Source organism: Cynocephalus volans, chromosome 8 (genome assembly GCF_027409185.1).
Source record: "Cynocephalus volans isolate mCynVol1 chromosome 8, mCynVol1.pri, whole genome shotgun sequence".
NCBI classification, from domain to species: Eukaryota; Metazoa; Chordata; class Mammalia; order Dermoptera; family Cynocephalidae; genus Cynocephalus; species Cynocephalus volans.
This window is the reverse complement of record NC_084467.1, coordinates 5117505-5134333: the sequence shown is the minus strand read 5'-3', so window position 1 is coordinate 5134333 and position 16829 is coordinate 5117505. Positions and strand designations below refer to the sequence as shown.

At 37.4% G+C, this 16829-nt stretch overlaps 1 protein-coding gene across 4 annotated transcripts in view; it reads right to left on the bottom strand.

Moving 5' to 3' along the window:
• Positions 1–16829, bottom strand: part of CAMTA1 (calmodulin binding transcription activator 1) — an 846562-nt gene that overhangs the window by 812825 nt on the left and 16908 nt on the right. For all 4 annotated transcript variants that reach the window (XR_010024168.1, XR_010024169.1, XM_063103685.1 and 1 more), the window contains exons 2-3: positions 6021–6090; positions 1056–1174 (exon numbers count right to left, since the gene is read on the bottom strand). Coding sequence is in view for 2 of the 4 variants with exons in the window: in XM_063103685.1 (XP_062959755.1) it covers positions 1056–1174; positions 6021–6090 (189 nt within the window). In the remaining 2 variants the exon portion in view is untranslated. The remainder of the gene's footprint in view (positions 1–1055; positions 1175–6020; positions 6091–16829) is intronic.

Below are 16829 nucleotides of genomic sequence, written 5' to 3'. Positions count from 1 at the left end.
ATAACAAAGCTATAAGATTCTAGTGAATATTTAAATCTGTAACCTGCAATAAGTAGAGACTTCCGTCCATATAATCTCCCACAGCTCAAAACAAAGCATCCTGAGTCAAGTTAGCGCAAAGGAATCTTTCAAAAATAAGGCTCAATAGGCAGCACTACTTTCTTCTTGAGTCTTAACAAAACTGAGTGCCCGATAAGGTGTAGACTGCTATATCAGTAACACTAATGGATTTGGACCAACTTTGTAAAACCAGTGTAACTCCAGCCATTTGAACTAAAAGAACATAATTCCTAAATTGACGGACATACACCCAATTCTTATCACCGCACTATTGGCTATTACCCTAAGTTGAAATATTCAGATTTCAAAATAAAAAGATGACAAAGCAATCCACTCCTAATATGGAAACTCCCAGATTAAAATTTACCAAAAAAGGAAACATCATCCAAGACAATAAACTTTTGTTCATTCCACTTCACCAATCTACTTTCTAACTGGATGCCAAATATACAATCTACTATACAGCCTTCATTTTTAATAAAAATTCTTATCATTAAGATAAACCAGTTAATTCTCCAAGCACACTTTCTTCATGAGAGAGGACTAAAAAAGCTGTTTTGCTCATAAGAAGCCTGCCCGCCCCAATTCAACAGAAACTTCAGTGTCAAGCACTACATGTTCTGTGGAACACTGGAGATGTATATTTAGTAATTCATGACAACACAGGAACTCATGTTTAACTGAGATGCAGGCAGGGTTAATCACCAAATGCAAGACGTCAAAATGCAGTAACACACAATTATAGAAACTCATGCTACCTCAGTTAAGTCAGCATGCACATTTTATATTTTTCAACGCAAGCCAAGCAGATCAAAGACAGATCAAGAAACATGTTCGTTGGTTTCTGTCAAATCCAGATTAAATATTCTCATTTACAATTTCCTAGTTCATTAATTTGAATTTAAAGTTAATATAAAATACTACTATGCAAAACAACCTAATAAGTTTTCCCTTAAAATAATTATACCCTTAAAAAAAAAAAGAAACTTATCTACCTCGTTAGTGTTCCAGCGGTGCCTCTCTTTTGGTAAACTTGAACATTTCGGCAGACATTCAAGCAGCTTTTTCGGTAAAAAGATTTTTACATGACTACTATTGGTGTTCCCATGATCATCTATAAAGAAGAAAACAATAAATTCAGAGAAAATAATAGAGAAAACCTCCTTTCAAGTACACTGCAAGGGCAGAAACAGAAGCTCAGTTTAGTCACTGTGAGACCAAGAGCATCAGAAGGCCCCACTACTGCTCTTAGTTAATAACACTCATTTACACGTCTATCAGATAGATGGCAGCAGGAATCTGGTCAAGCGCTTCTAAAATAGGATCAAGTTTTTGCTCCATGACAAGCAAGTAAACAGGGAACATCCCAGCAGCTGCCCATAACCAGAATGTTACTTTCAAAGGTTCTTTCTCAATGTTTCCATGAAGCACATCAAAATTGCAAAACTACTTAACCTCACAAAACCCAGAATTCTTTCATAAACCAGCTGAAAAACTTTTGAATTTGTAAGAAGAATTATAATAACATATCACTACTTTCTTCATAAACTAATACTACTTCATCCCCTAGAATACAAATGGGATTTATCCTTTCAAAATCAAATCACAAATCTTATAAATATAAGGAATTTAAACATGCAGTTAGCTACCCAGGTAATACAGCTGACCTTTCTAACCTGAATCTAAAAACAAATCCTTTTAGTTTACTTGATTTACATATACATATCTACATAACAAATGTATTTCATCAAAATATAACTCTTCTAAGTGAGTTAAAGAAAAATTAATTAATTTCAGACTAAATGGTACATCTGACTACCTGATATGATAATCAGTCTTCCTAATGGTTTCTAGAAGAGATAATTGCCTTCATATAACATTTATTTCATTCATTTATTTATTTACATATCATTTATTTCATTCTCATAACAAAGTCCCTTTGCCTGGCTCAAAATTTCTTGCTAGTTTTGGCACATTTAGGTAAAGTTTCAAATTACCCACTCCCATTTCTTTTCAATGCTAAATAAAACTCCCAGTATCCAAAGGGTGCAATGCATAACTAGGTATTAAGGAGCAAACACATTAAAACATTAAAGATTGATTTTGCTCCTTGAAATCACACTTGAAACAACTTTTCTGTTATTAATAAGGTATAATAAAAACACTGAACTCAAGAGTCAAGAGTCCAAGATTCCGGCCCAGTTCTGCTACTTTCTAATTGTGTGACCTTGGGTAAGTTACTTAATATTTTCAGCTTTCCCAAATCAAGGAAAATGAGATAATCTGAAAGTTAAATAATCTCTAATTCTCCTCCAGGCACAAATCCCTAAAATTTATTGTCACTAAATAACTTAATATGCCTCACAATTAAACAGCCTTATATAGGTATACAGGCATTAGTTAATAACGTTAAAAGTGAAATACAATATATTTTTCCAATTATTTACTATAATTGTGTTGAGCATAGCCTATTGTTTGAACATGTGAAAACATAAAAGAATAAAAAATAATTTCTAAGTTCACAAAATCCTCTCCAAACACTTTTCATTTGATTAACACATTTCTTCTCAAGGAAAAGTTTTTAAAAGGAAAAAATTGGGCATAGAAATAAAGACTAAAAAAATGACTACATCATATAGAAATATTTTATAGGGATGAACTTAAGAGAGTTTTAGCATACCAAATCTTTTTTGGTCCATGAACTACATAACCAATTGAATTATAATACCCATCTTATATTTCTACAAGCAGTAAAAAAAACTTGAAAAACTTAAAAACTGACTGCTTTTAAGAACCTAAAATTTTAATTTAATAGCAAAATAAGATGAAACTTTAAAAAAATCTTGCTATGAAACCAAAAGGAAACTGTTCAACTAAAAGAAAGTTCATAGAAAGTTCTGTATTAATTACATACTATAAAACCTTTGTAATATTATGTGCTTATGCATGCTCCCTGCACTTCATCCTCCCAGGGGAGGTACCATGGGCCATAAAACTTTAAAAGCACAGAATACCAAAGTACATGAGCCTTTACCTCCTTTCTCTCTTCGCCTAAGGTGATTTTATTCTCACTTTTTAAAATCCCCCATGATGTGTACGATCCTGAAAGTAAAAGTAAAATTCTGAAATCTATACTCAATTCAAATATTCAACATTTACAGGGTACCTCTCTTGAAAATACCACTATGCTAAGCTGTGCAACTGATGGTCTTACTCTGAATTGTATATGAATAGTCATATCTTTGAGAAAGCTATTTGTTTAAAAGGATAATTCTGAACACTGAACAGAAGATTTAAAAACCCCAGCTTCTATTTTTATGTTTATGATCACAACCAGATGTTAATTTTTTGTTCTTTTAGCCTCTTTGAGAAGCCTGTGGTATGCATAGTACTCTTCTTAACAGCACAACTAACTGCTATAGAAAAAGCTCCTGTCTTCTACTCTGATACCAAATCAGGCAGTGGTGAATCAGCCCAAAGCTTTTAAAGAGGAACAGGAGAATGGCTGTGTAAGCGCTGTCTCGATCAAGTTTCTAAACTTAGCACTTTATGAGGATGTGCAGCCACAGGCTCAAAAGGAAAAGGCATATGAAAGGCCAATGGGTTCCCCTTAATAAGTTTTTAAACTGGGCCATTTCTAGAACTTTAGATTCATGCTAAATATAAATAAGACATTTTTAAGAAACATAACAATGGGTAAATTTTCCCACTGTGCATTATGAAGATGCCAATTTTAATACAGAGAAATTATTAGGTACTCAAATAGGCAAAATGTTAAAACTTATTTTCAAATTTCAGTGTTTCCAGTTAAAGTGGGATAAAGAATAACTTTTATACAACCAAGAACTGTTTACATGGCTATGCTGCACATTTTTAAGTGTGCTTAAAAGCTGCTTTTTAATGTTTTTAGAATAAGTATAAATGATAAAATAATTAAATATCTGTGCCAATTTTTCAATCATAACAGTATATTGAGTTAACAGTAAAATTAAGGTATACACTGGTTTCAACTGCATCTCAGTATTTAATCCAAATAGTTAAAGTGTGACACTGCAAAATGGGAGTGTCAACCAAATGACAATAAAACATTTGATTATCATTATCTAGCAATATATGTATGAATGATATATGGCTTTACAAAATAATTTTCTAACCTACTTCACAATAAAAAAATAACTAGTAAAGCTCTTGAAACTGACAGATGATTTGCATAGCTGACAGCTATAATTCTAGAGAATGAACAATCCATTCTAGTCAACCTTCAAATATTTTCCAAGTGATAATTTTAGAGGCATTGTATAATTTAACTAAAACTTTCTGAATTATACAAAAATGCTCATTCACTTAGTTAACAGGGCAAAAAGTAAAATTCTTATTTTCATGTTTTGTTTTTAAAAATTGAGATTCACATTGTCAAATCCTTTATTTAAAGCCAAAGAAATATATTTGACCGTTTCCTTGAAACATTCAGTGACTTCTGCAAGGTGAATTATAACTATATTTACTCTAACCTAGAAATGATACAGCCATTTTATTTTGAATCGTAATTAATAAAAATTTAAAAATTTTGGTTCTGTGAATAATAACAAACACTGTTATCCAATCAAGTTGACTGTGATTAATTTCTCTCAACCTCTAAACATACTGGTCAAAATAAGCTGGTATAACAGTGTATCAAATTGCTAGATCTCATTGGGAATATATTTGATCAACAACTTTAGAGTGGTAAAATTAAAAAGAAGCTCTACAATTTACTGTTTAGCTCTAATTATTATGTGCTTGGATTTAATTAGCAGGGTAAGAACTGATTCAGGAAAACATAAGCACATATTGTTATAACAATTCAAGCCAGCAAGCAATAAATATTGCCATTTCTAACCTAAGACCTTCAAATCACTATTCATCCAAAATAAATATTAATTAAGCAACAACTATGTGCCAAGCATTGTTCTGAATTTGCATTATTTTTTTCCGAAGAAAGTCTCCAAAGAATTAAACCCAGCTGTAATTATCTAAAAGATTTTTTAAAGGTTAAAAAAATAGTTTAAGTAGAAAAACATAAACTAGTTTTGCTATTTAACAACTCCTTTCCTCTTCTTAGAGTTGTGTGATCATCAGATTATACCCTTTTTATTTTTAGGTGGCCCAGATTTACCCTTTTCCTGTCAATTATATTACTAAATCTATGGTCCAGGTTTAGGTCAACGTATAACTCAAGTTCTCACTACTTATCTGGATTTACTTTACAAACCAAAAATATTTGAGTGGGGCAGATAAAATAGGGGCATGGAAGCCTTACAACCCATCCTTCAATTTGGGTTTTGAGGAATCCTCTCCTCTTCTATTTCATTCAATTCCAACCTGAGCTACATGTGAACAAATAAATCTACTTTCTATTATTTATTAAGGGGTAAAGTAAACATTTGTGGGACTGTACTATATATCAGGCATCCAGAAAGGATTTTACGTTGTGCTCTCTCATTTAATCCTCACAATGAAACATAAGGGCTTAATTACCCCCATTTTACAGATAAGGAATCTGAGGTTCAGATTAATTTGCCCAAGATCCACAGCTACTGAGTAGCTCAAGTGGGATTCAAACATGACCTGTGGCTTTTCCCACAATACCACACTCCTCCTACTCTAGTTCACCTGGTACTGGACACTAGAAGTATAGAACTGGTGTGTTAATATCTAACATTTGCAGAGTGCTTAGAATTTTCCATGTGATTAAATCCTTTGCCTTTTTTAATCCTCACAGAAACTTTATGAGGACAGTATTCTTTCTCCTACCCCAGAAGGATTAAGTAACTCATCTAAGATCACACAGCAGTTGAAGGCAGAACCCAGGTCTTCTAAATCCTGGTTGAAGGCTGTTTCCACTACACTATGATGATGATTTACTCTCACTGCCAAGCCCACCCCTTCTTGTAAGTCAAAAGCTTTTTTTCAAATCCTACCTTCTATAGGTGGCACGGTGTTGAGAACACAGTAGGTGCTAGTTCCGCAGAATACACTTTGGGAAACGCTCTAAAGAAACAGAAAATAAAATGTAAAACTAATCTCTGAAAAAGATATATTCTGGCTCTTCTGTGATATTCCTGCCAAAGATGCAAAACCTAAATCTAATCACAAAGAAACATCAGATAAGTCCAAATTGAGGAACATTCCACAAATGACTGGCCTGAAATCTTCAAGAGTGTCAAAGTCATGAAAGTCAAAAAGGACTGAGGATTGTTGGGTATTAAAGGAGACTAAAGAAACAATCAAATGTGACGTAAGATTCTGAGTGGGCATTTTTCTATAAAGGTCATGGCTGGGTCAACTAGCAAAACTGGAATAGGATTTTAGGATTAGATGGTAGAAATGTTTGAGTGTTAATTTCCTGATTTTGATTACTGTATTATGGTTATAGATGAGAATGTTCTTGTTTGCAGGAAATACATAATAAAGTACGTGAGAGTGATGTAACATCATATTGGCAACTTATTCTCAAATGGTTCGGGAGCAAAAAGTTCCTTGCATTGCAGACTTAAGACTATTTCAAAACTCAAGATATGTGTGTGTGAAAAAAGATCTATGCTTGTGAACATGTATTACTTGTGTAATTTTTTTAACGGGACACATGCGCTATACATAGAGTAAATTTTTACTAAGGAGCAACATCATATTCATTTTGCAATTCAGTCAATATCAACATTATTAACCATTTCTAGCAATAAACCCAACACCCGACTTTTTCAAAAGAATCCACTGAGTGCCTGCCAACTAGTATTATGGCAGGTGGAGCAGATCAGGAGGAAGTCAGAAGACGTGGTCTCTGCTCTCAGGCTGCTTCATTCAGATAAAATTAAAGTTTTCACATAAAAATCTATGCAACAGTAACTAAAAAAGAAGAAAAAATTTGAGTCTCGCCAGCCAATTATTTTCAGTCCTAAGGATATCTTTTTTGTTTGGCTGCAGTACTAAATAAAATTTTAGATTATTCATCCTACATTATAGACCACATATTTATATACTTGGAAAATCAAAGACAGTTTACAAGTTCAACAACCACCCTCAACATTGTATATTTAAAATATAAAAAGAGCTCAGTTCTCTGAGCCCTTTATATACCACTTTTATTGGCTATCCTTAGGAGAATAATTGAACCTCTGTATTACTTCATCAAAAAAAGGAGAGATGATACTTATCCCTCCTATCTCATAGGGTAGGTGGGGGGATTAAACGGGATTATACATACCAAAGTGCTTTAAGTTCGAAAGTACCACACCAATATAAAGTGCTATCGTTACTATGGTTAACAAGGATAATCTTTAACAATGTTACCATTTTCTAAGAACAAACCGAGGACTGCCTGAGTTTTTTATGCCAAAAAGAACGCTGAAATCTGACTAAACTCGACTTCCATGAATTTTTAATTTTCCTCTCCTGTATATCCATGATCAAATGCTTCAGAAGCCAAGTTATTTTCAGGGTACATATAAGTTTTTCTCCATAATGTGACTCCTAGCTACCAGGAAAACCATTATTAGCTCCTTAATTCTTTCTTTTATGTGTCTGGAAAATTCTTGTTCTAGGACTTTTTACTGTCCCTCCCTATTTGATTTAATCATAAGCAGTTATCTATGGTAATATCTGTGGTAACAACCTGTGGTTACATCTGGGTCCAAGAATCTTGGATTCTCTACGGGATTCTCTATAAACTAAGGGCTAAACTCAGAATTCATGTATCTTTTGGAAAATTCAACATTAATCTGACTATAAGCATGGAATTATATTGCATTATGAAAAGTGGTCGATGTAAAGTCAAGCAGTACTCTGACTTCAGTAACAGCTGTTAAGAGTTGCCAGCAACAGCCTAATCTCACCATATGAACCCAACATCTCATCTTAATGTAGTTTCCAAAATGAAACTTGAAATTTTATGATACTAAAATGAATGTTTTACATTCAAGGCTTAACATTTTCTGGCTTCCTATTCTCAAAAAAAGATAGTATATGATCACCACTTTTTGAGACATCTTAACAATGGTCTTAGATCAAAAGTTTTAAAAATTACTGATGTTCAGTGGGACATTCCAATGAATGGCTTCATTAAAAAAAGATGTTTGCACCCAACTTCAAAGTCTGATGATAAGTAAAATAGTGGTAAAATATTCCAAATAACAAATAGGAAGAATTAAGCCCTAAAAGAACATACATACCAGAAATATCACGGACAAAATCCAACCATGCTTTCTCCACAGCACTGGCATAATAAATGAAGCCTTAATTGTTAATTTAACCAGGAAAGAAACTCACTCATACAAGCTGAGAGTGAAATCAAAGTCATTCTATCCTTGAAAATTCCATGTTCTCAAAGCAAATGATCCAAAGCACAAGAAAGCCTACATGTAAAGAAGCAAGCACCTTGTATTAGATTCCCCTGTGCCAGACACTGAGCAAGGGACTTCCAGGACCATTTACTGTTCTGTCCCTCTCTAGATGCCTGCCTGTGACATGAAGGTGGTGCTGCAACGCAGGGAGAAATGCCAGTCCTAAGCATCTGCAGGGTTGGAGGGGTCGTACCCCAGTTTCATTGCTCACTGCTGAGAAGTATGGGGAATCAGTCAGCCTTTCTGTCCACAGGATAATGCCAAGGAATGGAAAGCACAAGCTTTCAAGCCAGACAGATCTGCGTTCCAGTCCTCCCTCTATAGCAAGTCTTCACACTGCTCTCCCTGGCCAACCTCCAGCTGCACTCAGAACCTCTTGTCCTTCGAGAGCCTCTCGCCCACAGAGTTAGGCAGCCCTGCTGGTGCCTTGACAGTAGCCTGCATTTCCTTCTCACAGAACATGTCCCTCTTTACTGTAACTCCTTCCATTTGTTCTACAAATATTAAAGGCGTGCCTAACATGTGCCAGACCCTGTTCAAAGAGCTGGGACACAGCTGTGAACAAGACAGATAAGGGTCCTGCCCCCCTCAAGTACATTCTAGTTGGGGGAAGGAGACAGTAAATGAGATATTTACCAATGGGGGTAAATGCTGCAAAGGAAATAAAAGAGAGGTGCACTATTGTAAAAAAAAATCAGGATTTTTTCATTGTTCTTGAATTATATCCATGGCGAAGTGAAGGTAATATTTGATTACTGATTACAGCATCAAGAAATCTGGATTCGATCATTAACCAAATCAATGGCTCTCAGTCTCAGCTAGTCTTCTAGGGAGATTTTTTTAAATTTTGATATCCCGGCTGCAATCCTAAAGAACTGAGTCAGAATGTCTGTGGTGGGACCCAGGCATCAGTATTTTTTAAAGGTCTCCAAGAGGTCCAAGATGTATTCAAGGTTGGGAACCACTGAAATAAACAGTTGTGTGACTCTGGGCAATGCTGAGTTTCCCGGTTTCCTCAAGAGTCAAATGGGAGGCTGACCTCGAGCAGGGCTTCTCCCATTTTAATGTGCATGCAGGTCATTTGAGGATCTTGTTTACATTTGGGTTCTGATTCACAGGTCTGAGTGCGGCCTGAGATTCTGCCTCTAACAAGTCCCCAGGTAATGCTGATGCCCTGATTCATGGCCACACCTTGAGTATCAGGAACCAGATGATCAACCTAAAAGGTCAGGAATTAGATAAATGATCCAAAAAAAGATTCTTCCAGTTCTAGCATTCCTCAACTGAATATCTATCTAATGGACTAAACAAGATCTTTTCACTTCTGCCTGTTAATACATAATACAAAACTATACCAGATTATCCAGGTGAGATAATTAAAAGAAACTTTACGGATGGTTACTCAATTAGGTATAAGGGTACTTCAGAAAGTTCCTGGAAAGATTCACATTATCTTTTAATTCTATTTTTCCACAAACTTTTTGAAGTATCTTTGTATAGTGCCCAGTGTCTGCTAGAAGTACCCAAGGGGAAATACAAAGCTCTATGAAATATATTCCCTGCTTTCAAAAAGTATTCTATCTAGTTGAGGAGATAATACTTTTTTTTAAAAAAAAAAAAGGCATTAAAAAAATACATGACTTAGCTAAAATGAGGGGCAGATAGTAGCAGTGTGGAAACTCAGTAATTACCGTTGTACCAAGCACAAACTCTTTGAAGGCATGGACTATGTTTTATTCATTTTGTCTCTCTTCAGAGAACATAGGTCAGAATGTTACACACAGGCACATTCATACAGTTTTTGGGTGATGGATTAATGAAACAAAATGTCATATAATAAGTGATTAAAGGCTTTGGAACAGAGAAGCAGGGTGATGAAAACTGTACTGAGAGCTGTCTTAAACAGGACTAAGAATGTGTAAGTCTCCACAGAGCACCTTTAAAGCTAACTGAGGATCCACACAGCTTATTAAATCAAAGATGGAAAGAGGCCACGTTGAGTGCAATAAACCACTGTACTAATCAGAATTGATACATTAAAAATGTTTTGTCACTTATTCTATCATGACTTAAATTGACTCTTGAAATTCATTGGTCATTACATACAGCATTACATATAAATAATAAAAATTAAAGCAGAGTCTGAAATTCCTGGCACCTTCACTAAACTCACCAGTTTTGCCTAGATCGGTGAGGGCAGCTAACAGGTAGAACAAACTGCACCACAGCTCAAATACCCTAAATATTTACTTCTTACTGGTGTAAAGTCCAAAACAGGCATTCCTGGTCAGCAGACAGATTTCCTCCCAACAGCAGCTCTGGCGCCCCTGCTCCTTCCATCTCATGGCAGGAGACTGCCCTGGTCACTGAGCTTTTCCTCTGCATCTAGCCAGATGAGGGAAGAACGCTCTCGAGCTTGGAGGGTTTAGGGGCGAGGCCTGGCAGCGGCACATTTCTCTGATCTCCACTGGCTAGAATTTCACCATGAAGCCACATCTAATTGCAATGGAAGCTGGGAAATGCCCAGGAAGAGGAGAAGATAGGTTTTGTCAGGCGGTCTCTGCCACAATATCACCTGTAAATTATTTTTTAATTACAGAAGAGTCACTCCTTTCAGATACATCTTCAGCTAACCTACAACTCCACCTTTAATCCCTAAAGTTATTCGGCATCTAAAACAAATATAGTAGCATTCCTTCTCAGATAAATATTTTTCTAACATAATCAAAATCAGATTGTATCAAAGGCATCCTTGAAGGAATGTCTGGCTTGTTCTTCCCATTATCTCTGGTACTTGATACAATGTCTAACACGTAACAGAAGCTCAAATATTTGTTGAATTCATGAAATGATGACACTCCCAAAAAAGTTTGTGGAAAGGAAAAGAGTGGACCCATCTCTTGCCCTGGTGATGGTGGTGGGATTCACTGAAGACCTTCTGCCTTTTTTAAGCACCTCTCTTCCTCTGCCAAAACCCGCTCTGGACAATCACTCTGAGTTGCTGTGCCTTGGTGCTCTGGCCACTGAGAGAGGAACAAATGACTGAACAGGAAGACACGATAGATATGGAGTCTCAGTCCAGCAATGTTGGATATTTTTTTGAGAAAGAAACTATATCCCTTTATTCATTCAAGAAATCAAACAATACAATAAAAGGTACTTTAGACCCACTAAGAAGAACTAAGAGGGTGGGGAGGAATACTTAACAGTTTTCACAGATACCAACAGGGCCAATACTAAAATCCTGGCTAGAGCACAAGCCTGCCAAATAAAAAAAAGCATAGGGTCTGTCAAAAGACACTCCATAAAAATCAGGTTAATGAGATCCAAGACTGGAAAACCAACATGTACCCCTAAACACAAGTAACTGTATCTTTTTTCTGAACCACAAAAGGTTAATGGGGAAAAAAATTATGTGGTACAGCACAAAAATATTCTGTGCTCACATATTACCTCTTTTCAAGAAGTTTAAAATATACCATAAGTGCTACTATACTATAATAACCCTCACAACACTCCTATTGGGATAGAGAAAAAATTAAAGTATACACTCAAGTTAAAAAGAAAAGGTCTGGTAGGTGGCCGACTTCCTACTCCTGGGGCAGGCTAAATAAAAAAATGAAACAGTAACCTCTAAGGTAATTGGGGCACAAACCATTTTAGGTTCTCAAATTGAGTTCAACACCTAGAAATGAGTTCAAAAGGAAACAGCAAGAACAGACCACAAAACAGTTGACGTTCTAAGAAGCTGACATAGGAGCTAATACTACAATACATCAAGCCTGATTTATGGCCTGAAAAATCAGATTAATTGACTCACTATTACCAGAGATTCATATAAAGTGTATTAAAGTGACTTGAGAATTTTTTTTTAAAGTATTCCTTCTAGATATGAATCACATCATTAGAATTTTCATGAATTTAATTTGACCAGGAAGCTAGTGTACTCAACAGTCTAAAAATAATCAAAGAGCAACTATTAAATGTCCACATTTTTACAAATAGATTTCCAGTAGAACATATTGAGGAATGAATGATATAAAATTTAAAATTACATTGTTTTGATAGTACTTATTATTACTAGTTCTAATGATAGTTTTTTGAGTTTTTTTAACTCCTCAGAGAATAAAGCATTGTAAAAGATCAAAGAATTCAACCCAACAAACTAGGCGCAACCATTTTCATACATAAAATCTTGTTTTGATCCTAAAAAGGGAGCAAGGCAGACCTTTCTAGAAAAGGAGGCACCAAGGCACAGGTTCAGGCACCTGGCCAGGGCTGCAGGCTGAGAAGCAGCAGAGCTGGAATAGGACCAGGTCCCCTCTACTCCTCCCACACCAGTTTCACAAGAACGCACGGTGCTCTCCCTGGTAATGCAGCAATGCCATTCACAAAGAGACAATACAAAAGTTCGGGCAGAAAAAGTAAACAAGTTGCTCTGACAGAAAGCTAAAGCAAATGTCCACAATGAGGACTAAATAGCAAAGACTATCGAGTAAACTGAGCCGGGAGGCAGACATCCTAAAGCAAAGGAGAGCAGCAGAACAGAACGCTACAAAGGGCACCTAGACGTTGATCTTGTCCAGAGAAGATGTTCCATGCTTCTCAATGATTTTTTGGTCCACAAGCCAGCCATCACCTATCACTACTTGCTACTACTGCCCAAAACACTAAAACTTCATCAAAACTAGAGAATAGCAGTGTTTCTCAAGAGAGTACAAAGAGGCATGCACCAAGAAAATGGCAGCTGTGGCCTCGAGTAGAACTTGGCTCTCTGAGAACCTCCCCTGATCTGAACATAGCCAGAAATAGGAAGGGAGCCAAGACACACTCTGAAGCCCAAAGAGAGTTTTGCAAAGTCTGCACACAAAAAGCTCATGGATTTTACTGCGAGAAGAGGCTCTCTGACCCATATTCCTAGCTTGATTACTTTTAAACTACTCACAGGTCTAATAAGCTTAATTATCAGGTTGCCAAACTCAGAAGCTCAGAAGCAACAAATCAGAGGGTGAAAAAAGATAGCTAAGAAGTGACACATAGGCAGAAGCAAAAGAGCGACAAGGAACAGCAAGGACAGATATTTCAAAAAACAATAGAAACTGGACACAAGGACTTGAAAGGTGCAGCAGTTTGGGGTCATTTATCATAAAAGGAAACGCTCTACTCAAAATGTCCTAAAAATATCACAGTATTATATAAAGCCTGGCTCAATAACTTATGTACAATGAACCCAAGCTAACAACAAAAATGTAAGTTAAATTCCGTGTGTTTTAAGACACGGGAAAAATAAAAGTACCATTTAATATCTTTTGTTTGCTTATCACTTTACATTCTATAAAATACTTGCATATAAAATTACCTCCTTTGATCCTCAACAAAATCATACGGCAAACAAGGCAGATACCTCCACTGACCAAAATGTGTTCATAAATAATCCTATTTTAGCAAGTCAGATGGGTTTATCAATGGCAATTATAATACAGTATGTTAATTTGTCTAACAAAAGAGAGTACATAGCAGAAAGGTACCTACTCCCCCTGCTAAGGGATGGAGAGAGAGGGCATGGAAGGCTTCCTGAGAATGGTCACTACACGATTGTACCTTAACCTTCACCTGGAACTTCACTTCCAAAACTCCCTCTCTGAAAGCTCCCATCCTTCCATCAGCATCTTACAGGGCCTCTAGCTGAAGAACTTTTCTAATGCCTTCTAGTCCCATCAACCCTTCCTACTACGGTTGACAAACTTTATGATGGGCCTCCCATGATCCCCACCTCCTGATGTTAACACCTTTGTGTAGACCCCTCCCCTCAAGCATGGGCTGGACCTAGCTAGTGACCTGCTTCCAATCAGCAGAATGTGGCAATGGCAACGGGCTGTCACGTCCGTGATAAGGTGGCACAGACCGTGACTTCTGTCTTGCTAGCACACTCTCCCTCGCAGGCTCCGATGAAGCGCCAGCCACCACACTGCAGAGGCCCATGTGGATTGAGGGCTGCCTGTGACCAACAGCCACATAAAGCAGCAAATCCTTCAAACGACCATGGGAGCTTGGAGGCAGATCCTTCCCAGATGAGGCTTCCAATGAGAGCCAAGCCCTGGATAAGGCCTTGATTACAGCTCATGGGTGCTGAAGCAGCAGAACTAGCCATACCCTGCCCAAACTCCTGACCTCCAGAACCGTGAGATAATAACAGACGTGTGCTACTGTAAGCTGCTAAGTTTGTGGTGATTTGTTACAGCAACAATAGATGATTAACACACCCACAGCCCATCAGGCTCTAGTGATTTCTTTTCTCAATTTGGACCTGAACAATCATTTCACTATCATTTCTACCAGCACTCTGTATATACCACCAAAACTCCTGAAAGAATCATCTACCCTATCTCTACTCATTTGTTCTCTCAACTATCAAACTGACAAAATCACTACCTGTTTCTTTGACTTCGGTCTACTCAAATTATGCAGCATCACAACTGATAACCTCCTTTCAACCCTCTGCATTTAGCATCCCTGACTTTATATTCTTCTTGTCTATTACCTCTCTGACCATTCTTTCTCAGCCTCCACTGGCCCTCTTCCCTCTGGTGACACTTAAATCTAAGCATTCACATTTCTGCCCTCAGGCCCCTTGTCTTCTCCCAAGGCAATCTCACTCACTACTATGACTTCTCCTAACTCTTTCTGATTGATTCATTCATTCATCCAACCAAGAAGCACTGTTCTGGGCAGAGTGATGCAGCAATGATCAAGGCTGCAGCTTTCGCAAAGCTCCCGCTCTACTAGTGGCTGTCTGGCACATCTGGATTTGCCCCTCCACATCTATCTACTCGCCACCCTTCTCCACCCTGCTCAGTGCCAGGAGGCTGACCTCTACGGACTCCATCACCAGAGCTTTCTTGCCCTCTGAAAGTGCGAAGAAGGAAAAAACAAAAAACAAAAAAAAAGGTGATATAAATGACTCCCTCCTCTTTGACCCACATTTCCAGTGTCATGTTGTATACAGAGCAGATACCTTTGCATCCAGTCTCTCTAAAACATCTCTCACCCAACTCCCAGCTGCTATGGTTCAAAACCTTGGAGTCACCTTCCCTCAAGGCCCACATTGAGTCAGTCACAAAACTGTGTGTGTGTCACACACACACACACACACTCTCTCTCTCTCTCTCTCTCTCTCTCTCTCTCTTAACCACACTAGCTCTTTCCTTAAACCAATGCTACAGACGACTGTTGCCAGGAATGATTTTCATCCAACTCCAGTCCTTCCTATTTGCTCATTCATTCTTTCATTCATTCAACAACCAAGCATTTACTAAGCACAGGTACTGCAGTCTCTGACCTCTAGAAAAGTACATCTAATTGAGGGAGAAAGAAATAAACAAGCAACTCCAATACAAACTAAAATGTGCTATGACCAGGAAAACTACAAAGTGCTATAGTGCACACAGGAAGGGCACCCAATCCAATCTGGAAAGAGAGGCAAGGTCAAGAAGGCTTCTCAGACAAGTCTCATTTAAGCTGAAACCCAGAGGACACAGCAAGAGCATGTGCCTGTGTTGTGGAGAAAGCTGCACCATCTAAGTCAAAGCGACAACAATGTCCAAGGCCTAAAGCCAAGAGAAAGCATGGGACCCTGGCACGATCAGATTCTAAAAAATTTAACATGACTGTACAGAGAAGAGAAAAGCTGAAGAGGTAAGCAGGTGGCCTTTATTAGCACCTTAAGAAGAATCGACTTTATCCAATCAATTCCACTTCTGTGCTTTAACAAAAAAAAAACCTAAAAGCCTCTCCCAGAGCAGAGAATAAAATCATCCAGAATCCTCAGTCTGACTTTCCAAGACCCTAAAACCTAACCCCCACCTCCTTTTCCAGGCTTATCTGCCCACATGCACCTAGAGTTCCAGCCACCCCTTCACCCTACTGGCTCTATGCCTTTGCTGCATTTCCTCTGGTTGGAATTTCTCCTCCAACTACCAGGCTCTATGCCTTTGCTGCATTTCCTCTGGTTGGAATTTCTCCTCCAACTACCATGTTCATCTGTCAATGATTCCAGGTCATATTCTACCTCCTCTAGAAAGGCTTCCTAGTTCCTCTCAGTGGCCTTATTACAGCATTGTGAACTGTCCTGAATCAGTCACATCCATACCTGCTCCTCTACAGACTTCTGTCCCCTGCAGACTTCTGGGGTACTTAACTGAAGTGAATACTAATTTCAAAGACCAGGAAAATGTTCAGAAAAATATCCAATTTACCTGCACCACATTTCTAAGTAGCCAACCATGGAAGATCACAAAGAAATACTTACTTTCATATTTATTATATGAAAACAATCAATCAAAAAGTCTAGATTTCTGTATGTTTTCATATAAGTATCTCTAAATAAAAACT